The sequence below is a fragment of the Pezoporus flaviventris genome, unplaced genomic scaffold (genome assembly GCF_033815535.1).
Source record: "Pezoporus flaviventris isolate CSIRO_AGI_PZ_B2104156 unplaced genomic scaffold, CSIRO_AGI_Pfla_v1 ptg000063l, whole genome shotgun sequence".
In the NCBI taxonomy this organism is placed as follows: domain Eukaryota; kingdom Metazoa; phylum Chordata; class Aves; order Psittaciformes; family Psittacidae; genus Pezoporus; species Pezoporus flaviventris.
This window is the reverse complement of record NW_026892611.1, coordinates 9,754,000-9,781,787: the sequence shown is the minus strand read 5'-3', so window position 1 is coordinate 9,781,787 and position 27,788 is coordinate 9,754,000. Positions and strand designations below refer to the sequence as shown.

Below are 27,788 nucleotides of genomic sequence, written 5' to 3'. Positions count from 1 at the left end.
CAGGTTATACATTGCTACAGTTAAACATTCCGTATAAAGTGCCATGATCAACTCTGTAATAAAACTACGTGGGATGTCTTGTTTCATAAGCCACAGTGTGGAAGGGGAGAGAGTACTGGATTTTTAATAAATAGAAAATAACTACGAATGTGCTCCAGGCAACTTCAGCTTGAAATTAAAACCAAAAGGCACCCCCATCAAACTTTCACGTGTTTTATTTAGGTGAACATACACATGGTCCACAGATCAATGAAAATACTCATAAAATAATTTAAGAACTTATGTGGAAAGGTATTAGCAGCACCATCAGTATTGGAATAGCAGAAAAATCAAGCCTCCATAGGGCACGCGTTTATGCCTGGCTAAAAATGCCATCATTTGTAACAGTGGATGGGAATGGCTTTATAGGATGCTCTCAGGAGTTGGCATTTTAAAACACACACTTTTTTTTGCTAAATACTTTTGACGATTAATGTTACAAAAAATACAACTAAATAAGATACTGCATAGTATTTTAATTAACATAAATGACTGGACATTGAGCTGGGTAAAGCCAGGCTCAACACCTCTGCTTCCACATACATTTCATTTCTGAGTAGAGAAATCTAAAGTTTAAAACCAAAATATAGACCTAGTGTATTCTCTAAAAGACACACTTTAGGTGGAACGTGTAAGTACTACGAAAATACATATCTGCCATTCTGTTTAATAATTTACTTTAGTTAAAAAGTTGTGAAATTCTCCTCACCAGAAGCGTATACAAATTCATCACTTTAGTAAATTAACAAAAAGGATTATTAATTATTCTTTTAAAACAAGGTTTAGCCCTGCTGTAACAATTATACAAGGAAGAAAACTGACTACATTTATATGAAGGAATACAAATTTACACACATTTTACAGCAACTTATACCCTACACATCTACAAAATTCACAGTTATAATACAAGCAAGTACAAGGCTGGGATAAAGCTGTTGGATACCAAAAAACGTTTCTACTTTAAAAAACGATAAAACAGGAAGAGTTTCAAACTTCTGCACCGACTTGCCCATTCTAACCTGACCAGAATCCACTTCCCCCGGAGCAGCCCCTCAGCACACGCACACTGCTTTCCGGGGCGGGTGGAAGAGCGAGGTGCTGAGCTTCTTCTGGCCGCGCAGGCTGCGGCGCATGGCCAGCCTGGAGTTTCTGCGCTGCGCCGTGGTGGACATGCCCTCCGGCGGCACGCTCAGGCTCCGGCTCAGGCCGCGCCTCGGCTTCTTCATCGCTGGGCCCGAGTTGGATTCTTCCAGTGTCCTTTTAAAGTTTGCCGTGGGTGTCCGCTCGGCATCCTGGGCTTTTGTCTGGCCATTAGGGGACACCTTGAATCCTTTTTGGTCCGTGCCTGAATTGGCAGAGTTGGAAGGGGAGAGGCTGACTGACAAACCGTTGCTGTAGGATTCCTGTATCCTCAAAGCCAACGCTTTGCTGCACTTCTCCTCCTGTGGGCCTGAATCCTTCAGCGTCGCTCCTGATGGAGGTAAATTGCTTTTGGCAATCTCGTTTGGCAGCTCTAAATACTTTTCTGAAATCATGTTGCTATGTGTGAGGGGAGGGATGGGCTCAGAAGCATTCAGCCGTGGCCACGGATCATCTTCTAAAAGCTGAGAGGAAATAAAACATATTTAGGCATAAATATAATTATTTCACCCATGTTACCCTTTGAGAGCAGAGACAAGTGTGTGACAGAACTTGTCTAAACCTTATCAGAGACGTACAAATCCTACTCCAAAACAGAGTTAGTTATTCTTCACGTGGAAAGGCAAAACCAAATTCAGAACACAGATGTGAACTTGGTACTCTGTGCACAGTAGCTTCATAAAACCATTTATTTCAGCCCCCCAGCCTACAAGCGTCTCACAACAGCAGATGTGCCACCTCTGCAGTCAGAATGCAGACTTACTCAGCCCATGTACCTGTCTCTTTGATTCTATAAACTGCTCAGGAGGATGCACACATCTGATGTTGACTTAGCCATGCAGAAAGCAGTGCCTGCACTCTCTGATTTTCAGCAGGAGCATTTTGCAACATGTGGACATAACTTCCCTCCCTCAGACACTGTGATAAGTGCACCCGTACTGCCATCTGAAGATGTTACACGCTGTCAGATGGCCAAGCACCACGAAGTCAAACAAACACAAACAGCAGAAAGAGTCTTCTGACCTTCGTTACATTTAGGTTTTTTGGTTACTGCATATCCAGATTATGATGGAGACTGACAAACTCCTCATCAGTGCCCTGACTGCACACAGAAAGGTGGAGCATCGGACAAAGCTATTCTAAAAGCAGTTCCTGCCTGCCGTGCAGAGTAACACATTTTACTGCCTGGTTTTATGCTCTACAACTTACAAAGAAAGCAACTCCATTCCTCGCAGCACATCTATCCACTCTCTATAAAGCACAGTCATTCTATCTGTTGAAGAGACGTGGTTAATCTGATGTCCTGAGAACCAGGGACTTCCTAAATCCTAATCCTACTTTCAGCTACTCATCTCTTCTGCAGCCTTTGAGAAGTGTTTCTGCCTCATTCTCAGTTCTACCAACAGGAAAATGGGGACAGTACTTGCTTGCACTATCCACAGGGAGCTTTTGGGAATTAGTATTTATGCAGTGCCCTTAAGAGATGAATTATGACCTTAATATAGATTTAATTGTGAAGAAATCCCCAGTCACTCAGCAAGCCCTTCAAAAATAAATTTCAAGGCCACATTACTCTGCATACCATCAATGTAAGGCAAATGACAGTAACTGAAGAAAACAGTGTGCTGGAAGCTCACATGCATACACAGCTGGATCAGAGTCAGTCAGTGGAACATCTCAGACAAATAAACAGGCACTTTACAGTCTAAACCCAGAACTTCAGTTCACCTTCACGAAGAGGTCCTCAACTGCTTAGCCCTTTTGAAAAAGCTAGTACTGAGGTTTAATAAAACACACACCCCAAAAGAGAAAACAATCGCAACTGTTTCTAGCATCTAGATTTGGTTTTCTACTCCCCTCTACTTCCCTGTCGTTGCCCTGGTGTAGATAAAACCATTTCAATAATATTCTTCTACTACATATAGCAACACAGGAGGGAAGACCTTGATGGATGGTGTGTTAGAGGTTACCCAACTCTGTTCTTCAGGACTCATAAGGGACTGAGATGACACACAGAGCAGCCCTGGCAATGGTACTCAATCTGCTCATTTTCATTTCTGAAATTGTGACTCCAGCCACAACTGTGCAAGATGCTTACTGGCAACATCATCTGCTTGGCATGACTGGATAAGGCTTTAGGAAGCCATATGAAGCCAGCGGATGAACTGCTAAAGCATGATGTAACAGAACAAGGAAAATAAAATGTGAATCATCAATTTCATTCCTCAACATCCTCATTACTCAAATTGGATCACTGGCCTCAGCAATACCTGAATTAATCTGGTATTAGGAATTGCTGCCAGAAGGATATGCAAACAAGAAATATTTCAGTTTAATTGAGAAACTCTGACTTGGTCTCCATCTATTTCCAAATCTCTTGTTTGGGAATGCAGCAGCTGTTACACAGCAAGCCCATCCGTGCCTCCTTCAGCTCTCCCAAGGGAACCACCTGTTGCCACCTCTTGGTTTGGCTGACCTGTCCCCTCTGGGCTATGATCCTCCAGGAGCTGAGGCTGATCTGGGGAACCACCTCTCATGTACTTACAGAAACTACCATGATCCTTGCTCAGGAAAACTCAGTGGTAATTTTGTAAGAAGATGAATTAATTACAGACCTAAATTAGATCATATCTTTATCTGCAGCTTTATGTATCAAGGGTTTTATGCACTGCCCTACTTACTTTTGTGCAATCAGCAAACTGGGGTTTTTCCCTCCTGCAAGGCTGACACTAGGATCAAACAGGATCATGAAATAAGGGCATTTCCTGAATCCCTCAAGTTATCACCATCAGAAAAGAATTCCAAAACGCATCTCCTGAAGGACCTGTGTGGCTGTACTCCGTAGGGAAACTGCCACCTTGCAAGAAGGCTACTGGTTTACGTTCTGAGGCAAGGCATAAGAAACCACATATTCAACCATTTTAAGGGAGGGTCCCAAATGCTTCAAATGCTGTGTCATGTCAATGTTCATTTTAAAGAAAATGCTGAGCCAACAGCACTCCTGCACCACTGTCACCCAGAAGGCTCACACAAAGTCCAACTGCTGTGTAAAGGAAAAGCCTACAGCCATCACATAACCAGAATTTATGGAAATAGGTCTTTCCTTCCCTTGTGGCTGATGAACATCTCTGTACTATGAAAAATATACTGTTGCTCAGGATGGTGTAGTTACCAAATATACTTAACAAGTAACTACACAAAGTTCTTGTTCTGCAAAAAACGAGACACCACTGTAAGACATTTCATTCATCAGCATCTGCCTGGAGACATGGGGTTTTATCTCAAGTATTTCAAAACTGTTCTGACAGTGCAGTGGTCTTTTTCTGTCTCTTTTATTTCCAGCTTCCTTCTCTGCTTTCCTCTGCAGTCACAGGTACTCTGTGAGGACAGCTGGATGCCTGTTGTTAAAGCACAAACCTTTATGACATGAGTATTTGTAATAAAAAAGTAATAAGAAAATGGGATCTGTGTTTTTAAATTGGCGACACCAGTTCTATTTTAATCCAAGAGGAGAAAACTTTTGCTTTAGAATAGATTTTATATATATATTATCAACAAAGACCTGTAGCCAGTCATAAATTGCTTTTGGGCTTTGCACATTAAGCAATAAAAATAAAATAAGGCCCTAACTCCAAACACCAAACCTGTAAGTTTGGATCTCTTTAACTCTTTGCGACTGCCTGCTGCAATTTATCAAGAGTCACACAACACAATTCACTGAATCTACTTTGAAGGGAAGGGGAAATCCTAAAGAAAAGCCCAATATTTTCACCAAGTCCTAATGCAGAAATTCTGCTTCCTTGGTTTGTTGAAGCCAATGTAGCTCAACGCTTATTCAATACTGATAATAGATCACACACAAAGCTTATGGCACAATTTAAAAGTACAGAAGTATTTAGAATTGAAATTCCACATATTTTGCTACACTGAACGGAAGGGGACAGTTTCAGCTTGCCATTTTATTAGCAGCTTGTTTCTAGCAAGAGATTGTTAAGAATTCCCTTTCCAATTTTTGCTTGCTTTTTACTTTACCCAAAGGACAGTTATCCAAAGATACTGCACAACATCAAAGGACAGTTACTTAAATCAGGAGCAGCTGGTAATTACTGAACAAACATCCACTCCCAACTACACTCCAGTTCTTAGAAGTGGGAGGAAAACACCAAAACCAGCATTTTTTTCTGAACAACTCTGCCTTATGTTAAGGGTTAAAGCTTATAACCTGAAGAAAGACCTTGTATTATAACAACTTCTCCTCTAACAAAGACCATTAGATCAACCAGAAGATGATAACATGATGTCTCAATCCAGAAAGAAAGCATTCTTTACAAGTGTTCTTGAATACATTAACCCACGGGTTACCTTCAAAAAACAAATGCCAAAAGAACACGCCACAACAAAACTGAACAAACTACACTGAGATTAAGAACCTGTCCACAAGCAGCCTGCAACCCATCAGCTGAGCATGGCAAGGCAGGAAAAGAAACTGCAGCCTGACCTTATTCTCTAAGGGGATGTGTTTGGTGTATTTCTCTCTTAAATCTCTGAGCCCTACAGTCCCATTCCTCTCTCAACAGCCTACTTGATTTTGGGGGGATCCTGGAAAACTTACTTTAAAGAAACAGAGCATTTAAAGTTGTGTGAATTATATGCATGAAGTTACAGTAAGAATTTCTTCTACATTAAGGAGGAAATACAGATCAACAGCTACTAACAGATATCCAGTCATAAAAACATTGTATCCCTAAACCCAGCAATTCTGAGAAGTTAAGACTATAATACTCTGCCTCTGGTGTCCCAAAGTCTTTCAAGAAACATTATTAGAAGTCCATTCCTTTCTCCAGGGCTTTGTACAGGGAAGTACTGAGGCTACAGCCAGGTGACTGCTCTCAAATGACTGCCCTGCAAATGAAATGTGTTATCCGGACATAGGTACTGCCCAGGCCTTTGCAGTTAAATAAAAATACAAGTTTAGAAAAAGGTAAAAAGGGGAAAAGAGAAAAAAAAACAACAACCCACGGGGGAAGGGGGGGAACACAAAAACAAAAAGAAAAACAAACCCAAACCAGAAGAAAACCAAAAAAATCCCACCAAACAAAATACAGCCCCAAACTAAAACTGACATCAAATAGTGGTTTAAGTTGACAGGCCCGTAGCTCCCAGCAGTACTACTTCCATCACTGGCAGTGGTCTGCCTACACCATTGCCCCAATCCTACACATCAAAGTAAGCTGTGTAGGAAGAAATTACTCCTAAGGGGAGAAAGAGGAGACTGCTCTCTATTTAGTGAGCTCCATGCTCAAAAGTGGAACACTGAAAACATCTAAATAAAGCTGTTACCTTGATGGGTGGGGTGCAGCAGCGGGAGGGCGTCATGCTGTTCACATCAGGGCTGCTGTAGCAGGGACTCTCTGCCAAGTTAAGATACAATTCTTCTTCATTTTCCAAGTTGCTTTTGCTCCCCTGCAGTGGCGAGATGCAGATGACGATGGCGCTGGTGTTATCTGCTCGCAGCATACGCTGCCTCCACCGGCCCAGTGCTCTGTTCACCAGCATTTTGGCACAGGACTGTCGGTGCTCTCCCTTCATGTTCACAGAAAGGGACAGAGAAAGCAATCAGACCCACTTGACATTATAAATGGAAGATGGACAGTTTACATGCCACAGCCTCAGTTATATATTCCTACTTATCACGTGCTGAAGCTTGATTCAGAAACACAAGAGGAAATATTAACTGAAATGTATCTTCACTTTAGAATCAGTTTACTGTAGAATCCACGTACACATGAGTGCTTTAAACCACAGAACTGATGCAATGACTTGCATAAATAGCCTGGTTGTAACACATCCTACAGTCTTTCCTGAAGTCTCTCAAGAGGTTTACAGAGTATTCACAGTCTGATGCCCAGACGCTCCACTATATAAATCCTTGACTGGTTTGCAAAATAAACCAAACTTAACTCCGACTTCGTACAAGTCACATAAAAGCCAATAAACAACTGTCTGCATTGTAATGTGACATAAATTTCATTTTCAGACATTTATTTAACTTCCTTTGAGAAGGGACATGTTATCAGCTTTATTACTCAGATACCACCCCTAAGATGACAACCAAGTAATTTAAACAATGCTGACATCCATGATATCTGACAGTATATGCCACCACAGTATCAGCCAACGAATATGGTGTGGCAAAGCTATGGTAGGTACTTTCCATACGTGGGAGACCAAGCAGTTTTTAGAGGAAATAAGTATTAAATTTCCACGACAACTTATAGCCACTGCTCTCACCATCAAGTATTTTTTCTCCTCGTGATCCTGGCACATGGAGATAGCATCCTGAGGTGGGATCATGTTCCACAGCCCATCACTGCCAAGGATGATGTATTTGTGCTTCTGGGGATCAATGGTGTGCACACTAGTGTCAGGCTCAGGAGACACAACAAACTCACCACTGTAGAAGTCGTAGCTCCAAAGATCACCTAGCAAAGAAGAAAGTGGGTTTGAGCTGTTGTGCTACACATGGGAGTATGAATCTTGGAAAATATGGAAAAATGTTCTCACGCAAGCAATTACCACCAGTCTCAAGCTACCAACACAGTAATTTCAGCACAGTTCCTGTTCTGCTGCTGTCACTTTCTGATTGTATTTATTAATACACAGCAATTTAAATTAAAAAAAAAAGAAAATTTAAAAAGAATCAAATAACAACTCAACCCAACCCATGTTTATAGGAGGTCTTCTGCCCTCTTAAAACTAATGCCTTCAGAAAAAGGGAAAACACAAGAGATCAATACCTAGGAAACAGTGAAACCTCAATATCCAAGCTAAAACCTGTTTGAACAACTAAAGTTCCTCTTAAACACAACAACCCTAAATCCTTACTCTGTTGAACCCACACCAAATCTTCAAAAATCTGCCTTTCCAGTTACTGGGACACTTTAAATAGTGGACAGGAAACTCCCACCTCTTGCACTGGGAATGGTACAGTTAACAGAACAGGGCCAGGGTCTGAGGGGGAGGATCACTTAATACCTATTTTCTCCCCAACATCATATACAACATTAGAGATCAGCCTGCATCGCGATGGTGTGCTGCCCTGCACACCCTAATAAGTCCTGCTTATAGGAGAGAACAAACCCCCAAACCCCACCTTTTCATGCCTTTTACTTTTAACCCCAATATCCTCCATAGCCATCCAAACAACACAGGACTACATGGTTATGTCTTGCTGTGTATGTATTTGTACCCACAGGTGCCACAGAGAGGGAACAAAGGAAGAGGGCAAAGGAGAAGAGACTGAAGCCTTTCCCCTATTAATTGCCCTTTCTTCCTCCTTCCACAGCATCAGCATCCCTTCCAAAGCCACGCAGTGCTGTGTTAGAGTGTCTGTCCAGCTGAACACCATGTGCCAAATTTTGGGAGTTGGAAAGAAGCCACAGAACACAAGTGGTGCCTGGGTTCCAGCAGGAAAGCAGAAAATGAGAGCTAAAGCCTCTCCTTTGCAAGGCCTCATGAGTGGACCTTTCTATTTTTACAGCCTTCCTGCTGTGCAAATGAGTTTGGGGTCACCTCACCAGTAAGGATGGCCTGAACTGAATCTGAGTAACACATTCAAATCCAAAATCTACTGGTTCAAGTGCTTCTTCCAAACCCTCCTTTGATAAAAAACACTCCATCAGAAGAAAGCATTCCCATATCAATTTATTTTAATTTCATTTATCAAGGATACCTGGAAAAAAACAAACAACAAAACTCATTCTAAGGTTGGGCCTTTCAAACAGGAACAGTGTTAATTTGCACTAACACCTTCGCTTCCTGTATTAAAAAGCAACAAAAAGCAACATTACTATTAGCAAGCACTGGCTATGTTTTTTCTGTGCAGAACACATGGCTTTAGAAGTAGACATTAATTAAAATGTCCGAGTTGAAAAGCACACAGAAGCTTAAGAACTTCAGTTTAAGAGTAAGGTTTTGTCAGGGTACTTTTCCTTTCCTTTCTGCTGGTTTCAGAAAGCATGCTGCAGCCTTCTTCCACGTCCATCACCACCCTTTCAAAGATAATAATAAATAAGCTTTTTGTCTTCCTACTTCCTTCCATTAGGTTTGCCTTAAGCTATCAACCAGTTGAAAAGACTCTTCCAGAATGGGGAAAGGGAATACTTCAACTCAATTACTCCACTTCACCGCAGCACGCATGGAGGGTCCATCCTTATTAAAGCCTCAATTCACCTTCAGTGCAGCAGCAGCAGACAGAAACACATGCTTCTAATAAGTGCTAATTAAAAGCCCAGCCTGCTTGGCTAAAGGAGCACTCTGCTCCCCAGGCTCACAACAAAGCCAGCAGCTGGCAAGGAGATCAAAATAAATAGTGTACCAGAAGAGCTGAGCTCCAGCACAATTATTGTATAGAAATTGCCATAAAAAGTCTTCATGCGCTGAGAGTTCTTCACATCATCCCTGTTGGGGACACAGCAGGTAAAACAGACAAGAGCTTGGGATCTTACAGCAACCAGACCTTGGAATCAGCAGCAGCATGAATTGCCAACATGCATCATGGTTTTATGCTTTGATTTGCTAGTTTGTTCATATTCATTTAGGAGAAGTGACAGATGTTATTAGCTGTGCTGTGCGATAAAAATAACCTGATGCTATTTAATTTTGGTTCATCTTCATACATGTCACTGCCCATCTGCTGCTCTTCCTGAGAAGACAGCTGAGTAATCCGTGCACTGATTTCAGTGAATCTTCCTCCAAGAGGAAGAAGGCTCCTCATGGGCATCATTGGGAATATCTCACTGGTTATAAGAGGATTCTGAGGATTATATACATGCTGAAGGGCACACAAGAGATTCTGGGAACACCCAGGATGAAGCCATGCCTCCCAAATTACAGGCCAAACCCCAGACCAAGAGCCCAGCTGTCCTGGTTGCAGTTGAAAGCCTTCCAACCTCAGTCCCTCCACTCCACAGTGAGCTGCTTTCTGAAGGCCATGGGGGAACTACACAATGAGGTGTGGGCTTGACACTGGTATTAAGAGATGGCACGGTGTGACTTGCATTAGAAAAGCTGCTGCTCCACTTGTTAGTAACAGTCCATGTACTTGGCAGAATCCATGTGCAAATCCATGTTCAAGGCCAGACTGGATGGGGCTTGGAGCAACCTGCTCTAGCCGTGGCAGGGGGCTGGAACTGGACGAGCTCTAAGGTCCCTTCCAAAACAAGCCAGTCTGTGATTCCATGAAATCTGCAATGCAGCAACATCCCTACAGCACTACCATCATTTTTAACTGGGGGCAGGAGAGATCAGAAAGAGAGGAAATCAGACACCACAAGAGGAAAGTAAGTTTTCCTGAAAGCAAATAGTGAAGAGGAGCTAGACTAGTCCAAGGACTGAGCTTCAAGACTAAATTTATTAAACATGCATTATTTTGGCAAAATGCATTCTTCCAAATAATCCCCCATAGCATCACCTCTCTCAAAGCAGCATTCCAAGGCTGCTGCAAATGTACAGCAAGAACTGTATCTCCACGTGTTTTAAATTCAAATGTACTCATCACCTATTCAAGCTCAAAAATCTCTTAGAATAGACAAAAACTTAGTTAAAGTTGTATGATGGAGTGGCACTAAAGCACAGTGAGACCAATTCCAGACTTGGCTGGAGTTGCTGAAAGCCAAATGGAGCTCTGAATGTCACAAACTGAAATAAATAAATAAAAAAGATAAACGCTTTTGTTCTTTCACCCAGGAAGAATTCCTCAAACTTTATGTGAAGCCAGAGGCACACAGAAAAATCCACATTCTTCCTTTCTCAGCCTAGAAGGCAACAACCAAAACTTGCCCTAAAGAACAGGGTAAAATGTCTTCAGTGTGAAGCTGCTGTGAGTCTGCTCCCACAGACCTACAGACCCAGCAGGCAGGTGAACCGTGCTGGCACAGGACTGTATGAAGAGTACTTTAAGAGTAATTCTCATAGACTCTTCAACTAACCAGCAAACGCCAACCCTTGTCACTGGGGTGAGGTACTATATTTTAGTAGGTTTTTTCTCTCCTAAAGGGCAGAGCACCACAAATTAAGTCAATGCTTTTTAGGACTGCTACACAGATAGAACACTCCTGTCACCCATCTATCTTCCCCTGGCCAACTGGAAAGCGCAGCACCACAGTGGCTGAGAAAGAGATGACAAACTGAGGAAGAGTCACTCTACCTGGAACCTTCTGGCATGATTCTGGGAAGGAAAAAGGGAGATGCAAGTAAGCCAGAAAGCAGAGTATACCTTTCCCTGAGCATTTCAAAGGGCTTGGAAATCTTTAATTCTGTCCCAAAGGAAGCAGACGGACCAGTGACCCCTGAGCAGACTGGGAAGCCAAGATAGCAAGATGATGTGATATGCCAGAGGCTACTATTACAGACGGGAATGCCAGGTTCTCAGACTTCACTTGGAGAACCATACTATTTTTGTTCCAGATGAAAACCCAAACATTTAACAACCTTCTTCTCTAAAAACTTACAGACCAGGAACTTTTCTTTTAGTGTGAAGCTTGGGTATTCGTTTTCCAAACAAACAAAAAAAAAAAAAAAAAAAAGACATTAATATACCTCCTTCCCTTTCTTGAAGAAAAACCACACTGGTTTCGTAGTCATGACTCGAACCGAAACAGTGTACAGGGATCTAGACAAAAATGACACTGCAGCTTATAAAATGAAAAACAGATGCTTGAAATCATTACACTAAAGGAGCAGGAAACCGATTTAGCTACCTGTAAGAATTATATCCAAATGTGTTGTCTATCTTACCTCCTTACTATTACCTTTTAAAATAAAAGGAGAAAAAAACCCAAACCCTACTTGTAACTCAGCTGCTTCCAGGAAAGTAACTGATGTTACAAACAAAAACATCCACTGTGTAAGTAAACTGGACTGGATTAAGCCCAAAGCCTGCTTATGGCAAAAGCGTGTCCAGAAGTCATATATAAATCAAATCTTTAATTTGTGTTTCTGGAGCATGCTGTTTTAAATACAAAAATATCTTTTGGTTTTAATAGAGGAAAGAAAAGTTCACTTTTATAAGTCAGTCCTAAACAAAAACTCAGTTTGATTAATGCCAGATCTTTTTAAATCAAAGTTTTATCTAAAAGGTCTGTTAGTACAAAGAGAAGCCTTGCAGAACTTCCTTTCTTCACTGCCAATGAGGCAGTGCTGCTAGGAAGTGAGACAAATCTCAGCAAAGATAGAGACAGTAACCACTTAAAACCATGCAGGCTGAGCTGTGGTGGAAAATGTTTTCACCAGAAGCCAGCTGACTGACAACCCAGTCCTATAGCCACGAGAGGGCATCTTCACAGCAGTCTAAGGACGACTGCAAGGCAATGTCATTTATACAACCCAGGAATGATTAAAGACCAGAGGGATGGTGACAGAACTGAAGCAGAAAAGTTGCACAGAAGCACTTTCACTACTCCTTCAGGAGCTTCTTTTACATACCATTTCAGTCAAATCAGCTGAATGAATGCCACCCTCAATGTTACACAGAAAAGGAAAGCCCAGGCAAGAGAGCAGCACTTCAGCAGAAAATTAAACAAATCAATGCATTTAAAATGAATGGTGAATTAAAAGCCGATTATAAGGCAGTCTGCACCATGACTGCTCATCTCTGCTTGCATGTTGGCAAAAATCACAGGCAAGAGAGAAAGAAAGGTGTCTGCCTCGGGCTACACCACAGCGTGAGAAAAGCCTGCAAGAACTAGTATGCAAAAGTAGAGGGGAAGAACTAAATTGGCACGCAGAAAGCTCTGCAATTTCTGGCCTTGCATGAAATCCTTCAAATGAACACTAAGGTGGAATTTCAAGCTTTGAAAGACAATCCTAGACAGCATTTGCTTAGCTAAAGACATGGGATAAACTGGAAGAATGAACTGACTAAACCTAGATAAAGTTCTACCTTTAGGAGAAAAGCTTTATTATTGCTATTCTACACTGCTAGAGAAGACAGAGGAAGAGGCACACAGAGACACCTCCAGTCTGCCAAGGAGGGGAGAGCCCCAGGCTCTCTCATTTGAGCTACATGGATCCACATGTGCTTCACATGACCAGTGTAACGCACAGACCCGAAAACTAAAGCACACGCTCTGCATTTTATACAGGCAGACATACATATATTGTCTTGGGGGATAAAAAAAATTATACAAGCTAGAGCCAGACATCCCAGGACAAGACTAGAATCCCAAATGCACCTCACTTTGCACTGCAGTTTGCCTGGGTTTATACAGATTAAAAAAAGCTATTACCAATATAACCTGGAAAATGCTGTACAGTACTTCAACACAACTTCCTAGCTCATGCAATTCAATCTGATTGATCTTCATTCCTTCCTAAGGAGCAGGAAGGAAGAACTAAGCAGCAGACACTGCGCAGCGACTCTGCCCATTTCATTTGGTTAACTTACAGAAACTGAATCATGTAAGGAAATCCAAAATGCTTATACAGGATCTACTTAGATCATCTGAGGTCAGCCATACCCTCTTCTCTGGGGTCTCACAGTATGCATGTTCAAAAGCTTCACAAACTATTCTGGCATCCAGTAAGCTGCTCTGGGAAACAGCTTCCCTGTCACTGACAGAGCCCCCATGCCTGCAGGAGCCATGCACCGAGTATTTACTGGTCCGGTACAGGGGTCAGTAGGAAACTCATGTTCTTATAAAAAGTCAAGCCCGTGTGGTAGAGGCCACTCCATCTAAAATATGGGGGTGAATCTATTACATTTCTACATAAAGAAAGGAAAAAAATCCTTCATGTTGCTACATGAAGTATTTAAGTAACAGGTTCTTGGTTCAGGTTTCATCATTCATTAATTTAAACCCCTCACACACACACAAACAGCTACAATACTGTTAGGCAATCCCTTACTACATAACCCTTTCGACAGCTGCAGAGCTTGGCTCTGTATTAGTTCCCAAGAAAAGGGGAGGAGGAGGGAAAAAAGATCCATAAAAGATTTACCGGATTTAGACCTGATTTACCATCAAGAGATTCCATATGATTTAAAAACCAACCAAGAGCCATTGCTGCCATCCCACCAGGCATTACCAGTCAACTTGACTGGTCTGGGAGACAGCTGAGGATGTCAACTTAAACAGCAAATTAAGGAAGCCACAGTGTGTTTAAGTTGCACTTACAGACAATCCACAGAGCTCAGTGATCAATCACACCATTTGCCTACTTGCTTTTCCATTCTGTTCTTGTTTCAAGTTGTTATCACAAGATACTCAGAGCTTGGACCGTAGCTTTTCTGTGCTTTCCCTGCTTGGTATACAACCTTTTAAAGTTACACACATGGCCAGATTTTACTTCAAAACTGGGTTCCAGAGATCTAAATTTTTCACTCCATATTTCTATAATGGGTTCAACACATGGGAAGAAAACACGCAATCTTGTACACTTACAGCTTTCTGCTTATCATCCCAGAAGTAGGTCCAAGTTAATGTATTTGGACAGATGGCGTACCTGAAATGTAATCTTCCTCCTAGCACGTATCTGGCCATTATGTTACACATAGAGCAGGTTATTTCACCTCTCAGCATTCTTCCCCCAAGACACGTATGTGTAAGCACACTCACGGGGATCTACAATGCCCTCCTGACTGCAAGAGGGAGATGCTGTCTCCACAGGAAGACGATAACTAATAGATGATGCAATGATACACATGGACTCTCCAAAACACACAGCAACTTACATGACGGCTTGTTGCCCCTGAGCATCTGCTCTACAGTATCTGGCAATCTGCACACTCAGAGCTTTGCCTTACACAAGGGGATTCAAGTAATTTGAGTCACCTCACACTTGGTTTAGGCATAGGCAGATAAATGGACAGTTACCATGAAATTGCGAGTGCCAGGAAGCTTACTCAAGTGATTATACTCTAAGGAAACAAAAATGCTCTTCTGATCAGAACAGGTAGCAAGTCCCGAGCTGAACAATTCTGAGACTGCACAGGGTTCCTAAGTATCTATTACAAGGCAAATTGTAATTTTGCATTTCCATTGCCCAACAGAGGTCAGCAGAAGTAGCTACCCTGAAAATGCAGAATACTCCGCTACACTATAAACTATTTCATTAGAAGACTTAAAAATCTGTATACACTACAAGCAGCACACAGATACTTTACAGAGACAGCATGAAGCCTAAATATCCTGACTTGTTATAGAGCTAGAGGTAAATTAAATGTTACTTAAATTAAATGTGACTTAAGTGCAGCCAATACTGTCATGAGAAGCAGTGGTAATAAAAAGTGCATACCACACATGCTTATTTTAGGGCAGAAAGACACTGCATACAATCAGAACAGTAAAAGGAATGGCAACAGAAGTAATCTGAGCAGGACTTCTGTTGCACCAGTATTCTGTCTGCTGACCAACTATTTAACCAATGCAAAGCTTTTCCACAGTGTTTTAGTCCTGTTATTTCCAAAGCATTTGATGTACTCCTTACGAGGAGTGACAGACTTCAGGACTGGATGAAGGATTAGACTGAGTCAAAAATATTGTACAGTTTTGTTAGAGAAAGTCAAACTTAAAAGAAAAAAAAAACAACAAAACATCTGTGTTCTAAATTTTAGCCTTTTTAATCAATCTTCCCACTCTAAAGGCAGTAAATTCACAACTCCAGGCTCCTCTCCACAGTGCAAAGAGACTCTTTTTCCTGCTAAAAATTACTGTGTAATTATTGTCCAGTCTGGGATCTGTCTGGGATTTCTGCAAGAATAACAACCCATTTTGGACTTAGCAAAAAGAATCACTGTGCTAGATCTCTGTGGGATTGACTGGAGTATTGGGAACCAGTATGTGTCACCACTGACATTACCCCGCTTGGCCAGGCTCCAGTGTGACTGCTCTGTGCCAACCCGGGTAGCAGCCTGGGAGCCAGCCAAGGGGTCGAGCAGGCCTCAGCAGCATGAATGCAAATGGCTTTAGTCGTGGTAGGTCTTTTGTAAGCAGCGTAAGGGGCATGCTGGCCTCAGAAAGAAGTTAAATCCTGTTTCCAAACTGTGAGCGTCTGTGCACCATCTGGGTCCTAGGGAGCGAAGCAGCTGTGTTCCCTTTTCCAGGAGGTTTGTCATACCTCCTCAGAAGGGGATGCAAAAAGGCCAAGGAGGCTCCTTGAGCAAGCAAACACCACAACACTGTCACATCGTAAACCCATTTCTCTGTGATTTGAAGATGCCAAAGCACTCTTTCAAGCTTTCAAATCTGCTTTCTGAATTGTTAAAAGATAAGTGTTCTCGTTTCTTGGACCTGAAACTCTCCAGTAATCCTCTTCATCCACATGCAATAGGGCAAAGAATGCAATAGGGGGCTAACAGATGCATCATTCCTTGAATTCCCATCTGCACACAAACCCCAGCCAAATCCTTTTGTTCAACTTGCCGAGAGGAGTCAGATCAAAAGTCACTGAGCTGTTTAGACAAACAACAAACTCGCAATCATAGGAGTAAAGATTCATCATAATTAAGCACAGACGTTTTGTACTCTATGAGGAACACACACCCTTATGCAGAAAAGGAGAAAAGAGGGGTACATAGCTCAGCAGATGAAGATCCTATTGACTCCAAAGGATTTATTCAAGTCAGTTTTACTAACCATAAAACAAGCATCTTGCCTAAAATATGACAGAATTAAGACTTTAAAGATACAGAGAAAAATTTCCATCAAATTCAAACTTTTTTGTTATTGATAGATCTCTATTCAGCCTCTTTAGCCTTTGACTCTTTCCTTCATACATAGCCATATTTTACAACATTAGTTACCACTGCAACGTTCTTCATAACACTGGATAAAGCCATGTGAAACGGATATCACTGCCTTTGAAATGAGACACAGTAATGCTATGCAATTATCAAGATGATCGTGGTCCCAGAACAGACTGTCCCCATGACATGCTGCCAACTGACCCCGGAACGCTGACAACACTATCGCATAACTGTCAAGCTTGCCAAGAAGAAATTAAGTCACAGGAGAGTTTTCACAGGTAAAAAACATGATGAAAAAAAAAAAAAAAAAAAAAAAATCAAACCTACATTGGGTATGTCTGGATAGAAAATTCTTCACCGGGGAAAGGGAAACAAGATGAACTGCACAAGACTGGAATTCTGCAAGGAAACTGAAGGAAAAATCTGACCAGAAAACACTAGCGCTCATGGGCAAGAACCAGCCAGAGATTTAATTATGAAGTATTTCCCAAAACCACTTTCTAGCAAGTTTCCTAGGTACTGTAACATGCCTTTTTGACCTTTGAATAAAGTGTTCCTCAAAGATAGCTTCTCATTACTTATACTCTTGCACCGGCAAGTTATAGATGTAACACAGACTTGACTTTCATCGCTTTGTTCATTCTATGCTAAGCCTTGAAAGAAAACAGATCCACCACAAAAAGAAGACCAAAGTATTTCATATGCTACACAGCAAAACTTACTCTTACCACCATCTAGTCAAAAAATACAGTCTTATTACTTCAGTAAAACACAAATGTGATCTCCAACTTGAAGACACATTCTGCTTTGTACATTTTTGTTTGCCCAGGGATGAAGTACCATCCTTGTGAGTCTGACAGCACGTTGTAGGGCAAGTCCTTCACTCACCAATGACACCTTCTACAGCTTTATTTGAAAAATGAAATCCATATTCTATTAAAAACACTTTTGAAAGGGCCACACTTTCAGAAGGCCTTGTAATCAAGGCAAGCAAGCCCCTTCTAAACTGGATGGTTTGGCAAACAGGGTATAATCCAGTTCTGTATGCAGCAGTGTCTCACTTCCCAGACACAGGCTCAACTTACCGAGCGCTCTGGCAACTGCCAGGAAGGGAATCTGGTCGATGACGGTGCTGCGGCGCACAGGGCCATTGTGAGTCAGGCGAGGCCTCTTCCAAACAACACGATTCACACCAGACTTGTTGATCACACTAAATCCATCAGAAAGAAGGAGGGGTTAAAAAGGAATGGAAATGAAAGCATGGAAGTTGGTTTCAATGACACAAAACCGGTTTAATATGCAAATATGGAGTCAGTAATGACAGCACCCTCAGGGAAGTCCACAGCACAATTAAATATTTCAAAACACACGGTATCACTTAGATAGTTTCATTCCGTATTAAGCCAAATGGAAAAGTGGAACATGAAGGGCAGAAGAAAAAGCAAGGGAATGAAAACCTGGAAGAAATTCTGGCTGGCTGCAACAACCAGAAGTAAGAGTATCTTTTCAATCTGTCAGAGAAACAACAGATCTGAATTTGCTTTCCTCAGATGAGGAGCATCAACGTCAACTCACTTGGGTGGAAATAATCATGTAGTTCTTCCTTCAGTTTTCTCCATCTGCCAAAGTTTGGCAGTGAGGAGCAGCACAGTGCAGTTGAAAAAAAACAAAAGAGAGCAGAGCACAGCCTTCTGTAGGGATTTCCTTAAAGGTGCATCAACGTGAGGCAGATATAAAAGAAGAATTGTTCATAGCTGCTATCTGCTGAAACCAGGAGATAGGAAGAAACAGCTCTGCATTTGAATGTTAACACCTGCCCTAAGGCACCCAGCACTGGTTTTAGTTCTTACAAATGACATTAGAAGGAGAAGCTACAGGACAGTATGGGCCTGTAAGGATGCTGGGGGGGGACTCTTCTTTAGGAACTGTAGTGACAGGACAAGGGGTAACGGGTTAAAACTTAAACAGGGGAAGTTTAGATTGGATATAAGGAAGAAATTCTTTACTGTTAGGGTGGTGAGGCACTGGAATGGGTTGCCCAGGGAAGCTGTGAATGTTCCATCCCTGGCGGTGTTCAAGGCCAGGCTGGACAGAGCCTTGGGTGACATGGTTTAGTGTGAGGTGCCCTTGCCCATGGCGGGGGGGGGGGGGGGCTGGAACTGGATGATCTTAAGGTCCTTTCCAACCCTAACTTTCTATGATTCTATGATTGAGGAAGAAAAGGCAACGGAACAAGGAACTAGCAAAGCCTGGTCCCAAAAAGTTAAGAACTAGATACTTAAAAGCTAGCTTTTATCCAAGGAACAGCCATTGGTAATTAGAAACTGAAAAGCTCTGGAACAGCCTCAAGTTTCCTCATACTGAAGCTATTCGAGATTCACTTCCTGAGACTTCAAAGGCCTTAACAACAAGGGCATGTTTAGCTCCATCCTTCGCATGCACAGTGCAGCAAAGTCACAAACATCACATCCTAGAAAGCCATCTCATCCACTTGTACAAGAATAACCTCACAAAGCTAACCTCAGCCACCATCAGAAACACCTCATCCCACGCTCATACACTGTCACTAGGAAAATAGCATTTTTAATGCAAGATTCAATTATGCTCTCCCATTAACTTTTCCCAATTTGCTTTCATGGAAGAGAGGACATTAATAAGCAGAGCTGCAATGTTCCACCTCACTCCTACCATTTGCTTCACAATAGCCTGCAGCAGCCAGCCTTGGAAACACAGAAGAAGGACCAGTAAAAATAAAGATTTAAAAAAGAATAAAATAAGATTTAACAATTCCTGTTGATGCAAAGTTCCAGGGAGTGCTTCTTTGAAGCTTCAGAGACTTTCAGTCTCTGAGATACAGAACTTGGGAACCCATATACTTGCAAGTACTAACCTAGCAAAACTGCACATTACCCTTCCTGAAAAGCTACAACAGAGCTAACTGATCAACTTCCACCTGCTAGAGATACAAATGTCTGAAGGTTAATGAGCTGACAGGGTTCTCGTATGGATGATGTCAACAGGAAAACCTTCAGTGATCTGTCTCTGAACAGCAAGAGAAGGAAACCATGCCCATCCATCTGGTGCCGTACTGCGGAGCAAAAGAACACAGAGCTCCTGTGAAGCTACGCCAAATGCGAGCCCTGAGGTTTGTCTCAAAACATTAGTGCCATCTGACAAACCTGCCAGCCTTCCTCCTCAGTCACAAGAGCACACATCAACCACAACTCAGAGATGTTCCAACATCTGCCAGCTCCTGACAGTGAAGAAATTACTAATATGCGTTAAAACATGGTATTCTAACATTTTCAGCATATATTTAAACATGGCAAATACAGTATCTTGTTTCAAATCTAAGATTATTTTATATTCTTTAAACAGAAGCTTTGGAGAGCCTACTCAACAGCTGCCATTGTCACCTCAGGAACAATGCAGAATGCAGGAGACATTACAGAGTATTTTGTGTCAAAACTGCTGCATTTCCACCCTTTGACAAACCAGATACGCCAGAGCTCATCTCATTATCTTTATGGCAAGGCAATCCTCTCCCCCCAGGTTCCTCAGAATTTAATGAAAAATAGGTCAAATAGCAATATCTCCACTTCCAAAGTTTTCAGTGAACATTTAGAACTGTAGTTTAGAACAGCATCTCATTTAGAACAGCACCTCAGCTGCCTGATCCACCAGGAAATGAAGAGTTTGCTTACACCATAAATCACCGGCAAAAAGCACAACAGCGCAACAACAGATCACACTAACCTATCCCTCAACAAGCTAGGAAAAAAAAACACAGAGCACAGACAGGGAAGGAATATAAATAGACCACGAGATTCACCAGCTTGCTTGCTTCCCCCCCCCCAAAACAAGCACGCTTAAGCCTAGTGCAAAGACAGAAATAGCACCAGAGACCAAAACTGAAGTAAAAAGCACAGAGACACTTACCTGCCCCCAAGGCCTTCAATTCTCTCCCTTTCTTTGGGAAGTTCTGGCTTGTGGTCCTGCGTCACCTCCACAGCTCTCACAAAGTCATCTTTGGGGTCATCCTGGACTCCCAGCACCACTCCTGAGTCACCAACATGAGCAACATACATCTTTGACCCGCGGATAATTACCACGCTGGCAGTGGTTCCCGACGTGCTAGGGAGGCCTGTCATGGTCTTTGGCCACTCTGCTGCAATGAGATTAAAACAAACAAGTAAGAATACCTTCGGTTTCAATTCTGTGGAACTGGTAACGTTTTGAGGCTCAAGAGGAGGGTGTGCCACAGAGCCTTGTGTAACATTACAACACAGGGTGTGTTTAACTATAGTACCGCCAGGCAAACCAGTGCCCTCAGATCCCCCCCACTTTCATAACATCACTCCCCTACCTAGAGCTTCAATTAACACAGATAAAGCCAGTGTCAAAGCACCAAGAGAGGAGTCAAAAAGCTGTCTCTTCTGGTTTCATGTTCTAAGCACTACTAGAAGAGTATGGGGCAAGATGTGCTCCTGGAGTGCTGAAGGGGATCAATCAAGTGTTTTGTTAAGCTCTGCTGTTCACTTCCCTGGATGAAGAGGTACCAATGTTACAGATTAGGTCATTTTTCTGGACGTTTTAGTGGCAGGAAGGTTTTCTGGACATTCCTGAAGCCCTCAGAAGGAAAGAAAATGCTATTTTACTTTGATATGCTGAAGAACATTTTAAGTTGAGTAACTTCTCAACAGCCTTAGCCACATTTCCTTCTGGAGGACTGAACGAAGCAGATGATTTAAGTACACTACTCAAAACCCAACTTCGAATCTGCAAAAATTATCCCTTAATTTCAGAACAGCAAAATACCTGTACTAGTGTGAACTACACATGGTTACAGAAATCTTTCCCCACTGTTTTGCCCTCAAAACACGTAACACTCTCTCCCCATTTATGTCCAATCCAAATTTCTCTTTCATGCCTTTTCTTGTCTATTTTTGTGTCTACACACCCAAGTTCATCTTCTTCCAAAACCCCACCAAATGACTGAGACGACATCCTAATTAAGCCAGATTAGCCATACCAGTCCTCCTCCCTACTTCAGCACCCTCAGAAAACAGAACTCAAGTTCCCAGTTATGGGCTGATTTCAACTGTCAACAGCAACCTCATGTTTCTTCCTCACTGCACCCACTCCTGTCTTCAAACTCAGAAGGGAGACTCATCTCCTTGTCACATTCTATCTTCTGCACTTCACAAGTCACGCTCACACAGCACAACATAAAAATTCCACTATGATACACATTCTGTTTGCAGGAAATACCCAAGCTAGACTGCTAAAGCACTGTATTACTTATTTTCCTATAGCACAACAAACACGGGGGGGGGGGGGGGGGGAAGGAAGGAAGGAAATAATTTAAGGCCTTTTCCTCTGTAGAAACAGGTATTTTAAACTTCAGAAGTTTCAAAGAGAAGCAAAAGATTAGGAACTTAGGTTCTAGGGCCACTGAATGATGTGCAGAAGCTCAAGACGAGAAGGCATGGAAGACATGATGAAGGAGAAGCAGAATTGTGCAGTATGATGATGAAAGCTCATTTCCTCAGTGTTAGCTACCAAGAAACACAGTGTAATTCAAACATTTAAGATCTAACAGAGTTCTAGCTTTGTGTTCTAAATACTAAACTACACTTTCTCCCTAGGAGAAGCTTTATTTCAAGAACACAAACATTCAATCAGCTTATTGAAGTACTTTGTCTGGCAATTTTAGCTGTGGATATTAAATCTAACACATTTCAAATGGAAAGCAAATGAGGGAGGAAGCCAAGTGGTAATGAGGACTTCAACCATGCACTTAACAGAAAACAAGCTGCAACTAATGAGTTTCTGTCAGTACAACAACCCCTCAATAGCAGTAAAATATATTAGAGAGTCAAATCAGTCTTTATGGGAGTGAAGAGCAGAGTGAAATCACCCACTTACGAGAAAAAGAATGATACAGCAGCCTCAGGTTTTAGGCTCCAACAGAACAGAAATTAGATATGCCTATCACCAAGGGATTTTAGTTTATGCCTTGCTCCTGTTTAGAGAGAAGTATTATATATAGCACAGCATATTCCTTTCTTTAGAGATTTCATCTCGTCAGAAATTAACAAAAGTGTCAGAACTGCTAAGCTTTCCTCTGAGCACAAGCATTAAAACTGAAGTCTCCTACCAGACTCCTCCACACAGCATGTTTTTATCAATCATACAACCAGCAATGGGACATATTCTAACACAATTTGTCCCCTCCACTTGAAAAACACTGCCCTTCACTCAGCTTTGTAACTTGGAATTGGTAAACTGAGCTGCCTTTGTAGCTGACGAAAATGAAATTGTCACCTGCTGCCTAGGACAGAAGTACAAAGGGATTTGCTTCATAAAATTTGACTTGATTGCATTTAAAAACATTTAGTGCAAACTAAATGGAACCCCTAAGAACAAACATGCACAGGAAACTACCATCAAGGCCCCATATTTCTTTTACAAGATCTTTTATAAGACAAGTGGGCACAACTCCACTGCAGCTGGGAAGCTTTCCATCCAAAAATCCCATCGTTATGAAACAGTGCAGCACACGCTGACCCAGCTGATGCGAAACGAGAGCAGGAGGTAAATCCCATCTGTGTCTAGCTGGGTACCAGCAGCACTGCCTGTTACAGATTGTCACAATACCTGCCCACAAAATACCACACCTTCCAGTTCTGCAGATGTACTCCCCACTCTTCCAAGGAAAGAGGATTAAAGGAAAAAGAGAAAAGGCACATTAAGTGTTCAAGATATCTAAAGCTATCAGATTTATAATCCAATTTGTCCTTTACAACAGTAAACAGTTTCAAGAGGCAAATCCGCGCAGCTTCCAGGACCGTAAATTGTTTATACACAACTTGCAATTACTTCTTACTTTATTCACCCTTCTTCTGGTGGAGGGGCTGGAGAGAGGGGTAGTAACTGGTTTAAAACAACCCATCCCAAACAGTATCTGTTACACCAGAATATGGATCCTACACCTGGATACCACATCTGTAATGGAAAAAGAAATACTCTGGCAGTCTAAAAAGCAAATTCCCTTATGATGGTTGGTGTGTGATCTGAAACATACAGACTGCTTCAAAACAGGCATGCGGAAGTTCCCAGTTCCTTTTTGAGAATGATTCAAAATTATTCCGGGAATCAAAACCTGCTAGGGAATACATTTCATTCTGATCTCCCTGGTTTTATACAGGTTAACTACAATACCTTAGTTACGTTAGCTTGTTCTAAAATTCTTGTTAAACTTTCAAAAAAATAAATGCTATATGAACTTTTAATACAGCAACAGACCCTAAAAACTTTACATTATCCTGGAAATCTGCATTGCCTGAAGTGGTTCAGGCCCTTTACAGATTACAATACATTACAGAAACTTCAGTATGTCTACGAATAATCCTGACATTATTTTGCAGTGAAAATTTACAACCCACCCTTGCTATTTCATGAGAGATGAAAATACTATTGAACTTCTATTGCTTTGATTAAATTTAATGGGAAGAGTTATAACCAAAGCAGAATCACACAGCTCTAAACTATAAGTAGTCACGCTGAAATAAATGTTTTTAATAGTATCAAGCTATACAAATAATTGAGTACCAAAGAAATATAAACCTGCACAATCATCGGAAGAGTCACTTCAAAATCTGGGACCTCCTGAGAACACTTCTCGTAAACACCTTTCCTACCACTGCCAATTGTAGGAACAGGCTTCAAACATGAACTTTTACTCCGGAAGCCCTTTCACATACAGAGAAATTTATTACTATATAATTAAGGGCAAAAATTATCAGCAATGACAAAGGGGTATTTTTCTGGTACTCTCATGATCAGTGTTTCTTTTCTACACAAGAATGTTTCTTTTCACAAGAGATGGCCACTGGGTTGACCCACAGGTTCCAAGAACTGACAAAGCAGCAGAGTATGAGCTTTTCCAGCAGCCATCAACTGGAAGCAATAAAAACTTCATCCTTTACACCAAAAATCCAAACCGTTTTCCCACCCCTGTTTCCAGACACCAAAATCCCCAGTCTCCCTTTCAAGTTCATAGAGTTGCCAAATTATGGTAAAAGATGTGCCTTACAGCTGATGATATGGAGCACTATTTACCTTAAGTAAAACTTGCATGAGAAGTTATAAACTAGATATAGTGATGCTTTTGTCCACTAAAACTCTAGCTGTCAGGCACATGCAGCAGAAACCAGTAAGCCCAAGCATGCTACGTAGAAGTTTACCATACAGCCTACCTAAACCCATCATCAAGTGCTCACAGCCAGAGCTGTGCTGTTTCCCACAACAATTTAAATTGGTTCCACGACCCAGGTACTGTTTGCTAAACACTCATTACTAAAATAGTACTTCCTGTATTCTGTCATTCCACTCCAACTCTCTGCATCTTGTATTCACATATAGTTACAGTGACAAATAACAGAGCAAGGAACTGCACCCAGAAAATGAAACTCCTTCCTTCCCCCCCCCATACCATCTTCCCCTATTCACACATCTTTCTCCTCCCCATGCAATCCTGCAGCCCCGAGGGATGACACACCACTCAAGGCTGTGGTCAAGTTCTGGTGCTTCTAAACGTTACGCCCTTTCCTATCTGCCCAGTATCAGGGCACCCTCAGCCGTCTCCCGTATCTTTTCAAGAACCAGACATTCGCACAACTTCTCTGTGTGGCTATTCAAGAAAAAGGAAGAAAATGAAACTGGTTTGACACTGTAATGTGTGTCCCCGCCCCATCACTTCGCTGAAACCCCACCGTGAGCTAAGTGCAATTCTTGCTTTTTATGTTCACCTTCCAAGCCCACTGTCAGCAGCACTATGTTTCTGACCCAGTGGTACTGTGTCCCGCTCCTGCCTGCCTGTTTTCAAATGCCATTTGTTCACTGTTCTTGTATTTTCTCTTTCTGGGACCTCCGAAGACATAAATGCATACACAACACATACTTTGCACAGTATATACGAACAACCACCATACTCTAAACCATAATCTTTCCCTTACCGAGGAAAAAAGTAATTCCTTTCAAAAACTCAACTCTGCAATCTCACTCTATCTCAGGGAGGAGGAAGGCTACAAGAACAACTGTCTTGTCACTCTCTTCTCCTTTACCCTTACCTATTTAGGACCGCAACTTCTATCCTACTACAGTTAAGTAAACAGTCTATAAATCTTTAGGATACTGACCGTTTCCTATTTTGGCAGGTACACTACATACCTCCTAATGCTCAAACAATATAGAATGAGCAAACGATTACCCTTTCTGCAACAGCCAGATTTTGAACCCTTCCAACAGAACTCTACAGAAAACAGTTGGAATGAAGGTACAAGATAAAAAACACTGTCTCAGCCCATTTCAGTTTGCTAAAATTACCTTTTTTCATGATACTTTGGGCAAGGGAAATCTAAGGGCGAGCTCCATCAAGGTAACGAGATGAAGACCTCCCAGTAAACCGAATTTAGCGATCCGGCTTGCAACACCCCGAGAACACACTGCAGCTCTATAACCACATCACACTACACAGCACATTGATCCTACAACGTGTCCTCCCACAGTATGCTCTCCAGTTTTTCTTGTTATACCGAATTACTTGACTCAACACCTCGGATCACATCCCGCTCTCCCCTCCCCGCTCCCTGCAGACGGAGACGATGCCGCCAACAGCGCGGGTGCCCCGCTCCTAAACGGAGATAAGAGGGAGGCTTTGAAACACTCAGCTCAGAATAGTGCGGAGGGGGCGGACGGGGGGAGGAAAAGGCGGCTAAAAGCGGGATGTCCCGCGCTCAAGGGATACCGGCAAACGGGGAACGGGAGGCGGACAAGGGGGTCCGCCGTGCCCTCGGGTCTCGGAAGCGAGACCTGAAGGGGAAGCACGGCCGGGGGAAATGGCCGTGAGCCGGCGGCGTTACGGGGCCTGAGGCGGGTGGGCAAAAGGCCCGGCGGAGCGGGGTGCTGGAGGGCGCCAACCGTTCGTAACTTACGCAGCTTTTTCCACATGGCCCGGTGGCAAGCGATGAAGCCCTTGCGCAGGGCCGCGCACACCTCGGCCGGCTCCGCCGAGCAGAAGCCCTTCTGCTTCTTGATGAAGCCCCACAGGTTCTCCCGGGCGAACTGGGCCGCCTCCCGGCCGCCGTGCCCGTCGCACACGGCGAAGAAGGCCACGGATCGGCGTGGGCACCGGCCGAAGCCGGGGCCGGGCGGCAGCGCTGCCTCCTCCGGCGCCCGCGGGCTCCCTCCCCTACGCCGGCCGCTCTCGGCGAGGGGCTCGGTGGCGCGCGGGCCTCCGGGCGCCGCTCCGCCTTTGTGCGGGGGACCGCGCTCCGCTTCGGCCGGCGGCTCGGGCTCCACCACGATCTGGGTCACGTCCTCCATGTATTTCCTGCCGCCCTGGTCGGAGTACACGCTCACCCCCAGCGAATACCCCTCCATGGGGGGGGGAGAGGCTCGGCGCGGCGGCGCCCGCCGCTCCCCGCCCGCGATGGCTCCCCGCCCGCCGCGCACTATTGTTGCTGCCGGCGGCGCCGCTCGGGCATGTCCGCGGCCCCGCGCCGCCTCCGACAGCCCCCGCGGGATCGGCGGGCGCGCAGCCTGCCGCGCCGCAGCGCCCCCTGCCGCGCCCCCGCCTCGCCAGGCCCCCGCCGCGGCGGAAGGGGCGGCCGGGCGCGTCCGCGGGCACCACGGCGACCCCTGTCGGCGGCCGGAGGGCACGCAGGTAGCGCCAGCCGGCGGGGCGGGGCGGGGCAGCCCTACCGCTCTGCTTTAGGCTACGTTCACAGGTCACTAGCTCTCAGTAAGGTGTCAGCTACCGAGTGGGACTCCCCGCGCTGCTCCAGAAACCCCAGCACGT

General features: G+C 43.3%; 1 protein-coding gene across 1 annotated transcript; it reads right to left on the bottom strand.

Annotated features, from left to right (window-relative positions):
- Positions 1–197: 197 nt before the first annotated feature.
- On the bottom strand, positions 198–27,532 carry PPM1D (protein phosphatase, Mg2+/Mn2+ dependent 1D). The gene is made up of 6 exons (XM_061470522.1): positions 26,923–27,532; positions 20,864–21,092; positions 18,010–18,134; positions 7,471–7,661; positions 6,520–6,762; positions 198–1,643 (listed from the first exon to the last, which is right to left on the bottom strand). The coding sequence occupies exons 1-6, from the start codon at positions 27,368–27,370 to the stop codon at positions 1,092–1,094; spliced, it is 1,788 nt and encodes a 595-aa protein (XP_061326506.1). The 5' UTR covers positions 27,371–27,532; the 3' UTR covers positions 198–1,091.
- Positions 27,533–27,788: the final 256 nt, after the last annotated feature.

What these genes read in the sequence shown, in the direction of transcription:
- PPM1D (XM_061470522.1), bottom strand. Translation starts at nt 27,370, where the DNA reads ATGGAGGGGTATTCGCTGGGGGTGAGCGTGTACTCCGACCAGGGCGGC. An exon ending in ATTGAAGGCCTTGGGGGCAG is followed by an intron (nt 18,135 to 20,863) that starts GTAAGTGTCTCT and finishes TGATGGATTTAG; the next exon opens with TGTGATCAACAAGTCTGGTG. An exon ending in GGCAGTTGCCAGAGCGCTCG is followed by an intron (nt 7,662 to 18,009) that starts GTAAGTTGAGCC and finishes CTTCTTTGCTAG; the next exon opens with GTGATCTTTGGAGCTACGAC.